This window comes from Ranitomeya imitator, chromosome 2, assembly GCF_032444005.1.
Source record: "Ranitomeya imitator isolate aRanImi1 chromosome 2, aRanImi1.pri, whole genome shotgun sequence".
In the NCBI taxonomy this organism is placed as follows: Eukaryota; Metazoa; Chordata; class Amphibia; order Anura; family Dendrobatidae; genus Ranitomeya; species Ranitomeya imitator.
In genome coordinates, this window is record NC_091283.1 from 183,199,549 (window position 1) to 183,205,626 (window position 6,078).

The 6,078-nt window shown below is 44.2% G+C and overlaps 1 protein-coding gene across 1 annotated transcript in view; it reads right to left on the reverse strand.

Moving 5' to 3' along the window:
* The window catches only part of ST6GALNAC6 (ST6 N-acetylgalactosaminide alpha-2,6-sialyltransferase 6), a 38,230-nt gene extending 33,686 nt beyond the window's left edge, over window positions 1-4,544 (reverse strand). The window contains exon 1 of the mRNA XM_069748225.1: window positions 4,013-4,544. Within this exon, the coding sequence (XP_069604326.1) occupies window positions 4,013-4,021 (9 nt within the window). The 5' untranslated portion in view covers window positions 4,022-4,544. The remainder of the gene's footprint in view (window positions 1-4,012) is intronic.
* Between the last annotated feature and the right edge of the window lie 1,534 nt (window positions 4,545-6,078).

Sequence of the window (6,078 nt, forward strand, 5' to 3'; positions counted from 1 at the left end):
GTCCCTACTTGCATTAGCTCCCATAAGGTCCTCACTCTTGTTACTTCTCTCTCTCTGTCCCCCAGATGAATAGGACATAACCCGTATGACGATGGTGGCCTGAGGCTATTTTATAGGGACCCTAGAGATGCCCCTCCTCCACAATTGCCACCGTGTCTGCTTAGGTGTTTAGGTCGGACAGCCAACTTGGAACTGACTGCCCTGCCGGTCTCTGAAGTAAAGCGTAGAGTCTATTACTCCCTTGGTGTTCCGGCCACCGGATCTGCGCTTCAGATGGAGGCAGCCTGCTTCTAGCTCGTCTCCCGCTGATGTTTCACTCCTGTTGCTATGACTTCTTTTCTCACTCACTACAGCACAATTCCTTTCTTGTCCTTCCTTAGGATACTGCCGCATGGGTTGCAGGCGCAGTTCTGTGTCCTTCTTCCTGTCTTCCTCAGACTTCAGTCTAGATCTGACCAGGGATCACCCTGGCCAGCTCGACCGGGAGACCTTTCCTCGTCGGTCCCCAGCCAGGAACTCTCCTCTCCTCTCCTGATACTGACTAACTTCCTAACCAACCCACCAGTTTTACCCTATGTGAGGAGTGGCCTAGTAGATAGAACCCTTAGCTCCCCCTGGTGGACTGGCATGTGAAGTGTGTGTGTGGCTGTGATACCTGGCAAGGTGAACTCCTTTGGTGCCATCAGACGTAACATCACTCCCCCTGATGGAAGAACGACATTACTGCAACGACCAGGACTCTGGTATGCTGCAATTATTTTTATTAATATAATAATTCACAAAGACACATTATATGATTGTGATATTAATATCGCTGAGCCCCAATCTTTCTTTTCCAGCAGCTTCGCTTTATGATTGATTTTCAAGTTTATTACAAAAGTTCTTTTAAGTTATGAACACATTTTGTAAGCAGGCACTCCCATATTGCACTCCCATACTTCACACATCTGCTTAAAAAAAACAAAAACAGTCCATGTGTATGTGTGTACTATCCATATGCACTCTGTGGATTCTTATGTGGTATTTCCTGATGAAGGAGTTCTTTGAAACTCAAAACACGTTGAATAAAGACCACTTTTAATAACACCTTTGGACTACATGATTCAGCAGCGCAGAATTTGACCACATTCTCCTACGGTGTATACACTCTGTGTGACATCCGTGTGCTGTCCGTGTGACATGTAGTGCAATAGAATATGGAATCGAAATGACAGATTTTTAGGTTTTAAAGGTGAGCAAATGTAGAGATAGATAGTAGATATCCGTGAGATATATAATTAGTGGCTTGTGTGTGTAGCTTACTGTATATGTATTGCGTTAATAAATAAAAAATTAAACCAGCAAAGGAAAAGCAAACAGCGGAGAGCTAATATCAGACAGGGAAGGTCCATGGTTATTGGGCCCTTCAGTCAAAAAGTACAAGCCCACAACCACTCCAGAATTGGTGCATCACATTAGATGCTCCAATTCTAGCTCTACATTCTTCATGCTAGCCCTGGTGCGTTGGCAATTGGGGTAATGGAGCTTGGGGTTCATATTAGCTGTGAACCGTCCAAAAACACAGCTGACAAAGTCCTGTTGTTAGTAACGGAAAGGCGTCAATAAAAAAAAAAAAATAACACACACGAAAAAAATTATTTTCAAATAAACACTCCCTGACATTCCCTGGTCCACTACTTTTTTTAAAATAAAAATCCCACGCAGGTCCGACGTAGTCCACCTAATACGATGTAGTCCAATAGAATCCAGCAAAACGCATCGAATCCTGATTGTGTAAAGACTATGAAGCCACTACTGGATCATATTGCGCTGTGCAAGACCCAGCGGCTCTGAATAGTGGTGACATCAGTAACGTTACCGCCCATCAGAGCCGCCGGGTCACGCAGAGGGCAGTGTGATCCGGTAGTGGTTGTTTGTAAACACAATGGAGCCTCAGAACAAGGCTCCACAGTCTTGGCATGAAGGATTCAATGGACTTTGCCGGATTTCCTTGGGCTACGTCGGATTCAGTTGACTACGGCGGACTTGCGTGGGATTTTTTTTTATAAAGTGGTGATTCATGGAAAAGGTCTGATAGACACCTCTCCATTACTAACACCAGGATTTGATATCATACGTGTTTTGGACGATTCACAGCTGACATTAACTTCATACCCCATTAGCCACTGAACCAGGGCAATCAGGAAGAGTGAAGGTGAAGCGTCAGAATTGGAGCACTCACGTGATGTGCCACTTCTGAGGGGGCTGTGGGCTAGTATTATTAGGTTCGGAAGAGCCCAATAGCCATGGACTTTCCCAGCCTGATAATATCAGCTCTCAACTGTCTGCTTTACCTTTGCTGCTTACAAAAAATGTTGGGGACATTTATTTATAAGGTTAATACATGTACCGTAAATGCCACACGAATATCACTAAGTATATATCTCATGGATATCTATCTACTATATAATTGTCTAAGGGTCACTTCCATCTGTCTTTCTGTCTTTCTGTCTGTCACGGATATTCATTGGTCGCGGCCTCTGTCTGTCATGGAAATCCAAGTCGCTGATTGGTCGTGGCAAATCGCCCACGACCATTGCCACGACCAATCAGGGAAGGGCACAGTCCGGCAGCAAAATGGCCACTCCTTCCTCCCCGCAGTTAGTGCCCGCCTCATACTCCCCTCCAGTCAGCGCTCACACAGGGTTAATGGCAGCGCTAATGGACCGCGTTATGCCGCAGTGTAACGCACTCCATTAACGCTGCTATTAACCCTGTGTGACCAACTTTTTTACTATCGATGCTGCCTATGCAGCATCAATAGTAAAAAGATCTAATGTTAAAAACAATAAAAAAAAAAATAAAAATCATCATATACTCACCTTCCGGCGCCTTTCCCACTCCTCGCGACGCTCCGGTGATGGGTCCATGCATTGCGATCTCGCGAGATGATGACATATCGGTCTCGCGAGACCGCTACGTCATCATCTTGTGAGAACGCAATGCACTCGAGACCGGAGCGCGCGAGGAGCGTCGGTAAATGCTTCCTGGATCTAGGGGCCAACGGAAGGTTAGTATATAACTATTTTTTATTTTAATTCTTTTTTTTAACAGGGATATGATGCCCACATTGCTATATACTACGCGGGCTGTGCAATATACTAAGCGGGCTGGGCAATGTACTACGTGGGCTGTGCAATATACCAAGCGGGCTGGGCAATATACTACGTGGGCTGTGCAATATACTACGCGGGCTGTGCAATATACGGCAGTATACTTCGCGTCTGTGCTGTATACTACGTCGCTGTGCAATATACTACGTGGCTGTGCAATATACTACGTGGCTGGGCAATATACTACGTGACTGGGCAATATACGTGGCTGGGCAATATACTACGTGACTGGGCAATATACGTGGCTGGGCAATATACGTGGCTGGGCAATATACTACGTGGCTGGGCAATATACTACGTAACTGGGCAATATACTACGTGGCTGGGTAATATACTACGTGGACATGCATATTCTAGAATACCCAATGCGTTAGAATCGGGCCACCATCTAGTCTCTTTATATCTTTGCACATTTAAGGCTGCCGTCACACCAGCAGTATTTGGAAGCCAAAACCAGGAGTGGGTGATAAATACAGAAGTGGTGCATATGTTTCTATTATACTTTTCCTCTAATTGTTCCACTCCTGGTTTTGGCTTACAAATACTGATGTAAAATACTGACCAAATACTCCTAGTGTGACGGCAGCCTTAGGATAACACATTCCCCTGGTACTAGGCTACCAAAACAACACCTGTTTAGACCAAAGAGGACCGGCATGCCGACCTGCCAAGTTGTAAATCATATCAGAGCCATATTTCGGTCACCATTTAGGAAATATTGCGACAGCTTTACGAGGGCAGCGGCGACCAGCTGGCATCACAGTACCCACTCACAATACAGGACACGGGGGCAATGACATGGACTCATTATATAAGAACAGCTGTCACTGCTGCTCCTGCCACCCTCCCCCTGCACTCACCGGGGCCATAGGAGCACTCAGAGGTCCCCTCTGGTCACCAGGCCTGGTCTTGGGTGTCAGGATAGTTCCACTTGCCGGTAGCCACGATATTCCTCCTTCTTCCTTCTTGGATCAATCCTTCGCTCCCAATTCACAGCACATCTCTATGCATCTACCTATGAGCAGCCTAGAAGAGACTGTCTCTAAGTATTCAAGGGGAGTTCCTCCTCTACGCAACATTGGGGCCAATCCTTCTACATTTGGGGAATCCTCTCTTCTGATCACATTATACCTTCACCCGGATGAGCTCTTCGTTCTTCCTTTATCAGAGTCTATCTTCCAGCTCGAGGGTCTCAATCTATATTCCAGGCCTCTCAATCCAAAATAAAAGGGTCTCTGTCTACGTGAGGGTCTGTCACTTAAATCCACCTACGCAGATTGTCTGTCATAATGCAACCATCTCTTCTTCTTTTTCCCCCAATCAGTCTGTGATCTCATTGCCTTTAGTATGTAAGGGGGTCTCTTTCTGTGTCAGGGTCTCTCCCCATTCTGCAGATTGCTAAAGTCTGCAGCTGCTAGATGGAAGCAGCGCATGAGAGCAGCAGGGTCCTAGTGCCCACATGTCTACAGTGGTGCTGAAATAATGTAATCAATCCAGAAGTAAAGAGGGGGAATGTTATCTGTATACATGATACATATGTGGACATTACTTATATACGCACATTTTATGTACGTCTTTCATGTACGTCTTGATTTTACCTTGGCACATCTCGGTTGCCCTTTAAACTTGGAATGTGTGGTATCTGAGTGATAGTGATGTGCAGGGCAGCGGGATTAACCAGCTAAATCCACATTCCATATTTGTACATTATTAAGGACTTTCGGCGCTATGCTCTGCCAAAGGCATTATCTGAAACAACTAATGCAGTATGTATTCTCATTGAAAGACAAAAGAGGTCATCCCGGCGGGGGGAAATCTGATAGAAAATCTAAGAAAACCCAAGGTTTTAGGCAATTAATAATGATCTTTATTTATATAGCGCCAACATATTCCGCAGCGCTTTACAGTTTAACAGCTTCAAACACAACAGTCATAAGTAACAATGTTAACAATACAATAATTAAAGCGAAATAAGACGCCCCTGCTCGTGAGAGCTTACAATCTACAATGAGGTGGGGGAGATACAAAGCACAGGTGTGTATTTACAATGATGTATTTACAAGGCAATTAAAAAATATCATCATACATTAGGTGTCATTCAAATGTCAGGGTTTTTTTTATGTATGAGAAAAACATATGGAATTTCATCAGCGATTTACATCAGTTTATTTCACTGGTGAGAAAATAAAGCTTCGTTGAGACATCGGATTTTTTGCGCACAAGAAAATCGGACCAATTATTCTGATCAGAATTTGGTCTGAGCGTCATCTGTTTTTCTTGTATGTGGAGAAATTAAAAAAATAAAAGTTTCCCCGCCTTCTATATTCTGGCAATCCATGAAAATCAGACTGCATTCTAATGTCATGCGTGTGCAGTCTGATTTTTTCACGGACCGTTGACTTGCATTGCCAATTTTGATCTGACCCTCGTATCCAAATGAGACATTTCCCTGCAATTTTGGTCCGCGAAAAATCACGGACATGTAAATTGCTTAATAGACTATCACACTTATACGCGAAGAAGGGACGTTTGAATAATGCCTAGATTGAGTTTCTCCACCTTCTTCTATGTCAGTGAAAAACAGACAGCAGACAGATGGCATTTGAATGCTGTCAGATTTTTTCACTGATCCATTGACTTGGATTGCTGATTGTGATCAGACCATAGGCTCCGATCAATATCAGACATGTCTCCGTGATTTTGCAAGGGCCACTTGATCTGAAGAAAAAAATCTGACGATTGAACAGCTCCATGGACTATGTGCACAAATTGAGTAAATGGATTCAGAAATTTCTGCACCATTTCTGCATCTTTTGGCAGGAAAAACGCACTTTTTTATGCGTATTTGATGCGTTTTTGCCCTGCATTTTTTGACTGAATTGAGTGAAGACAATGGTGAAAAACGCAGAGAGAACTGAAACGCTGC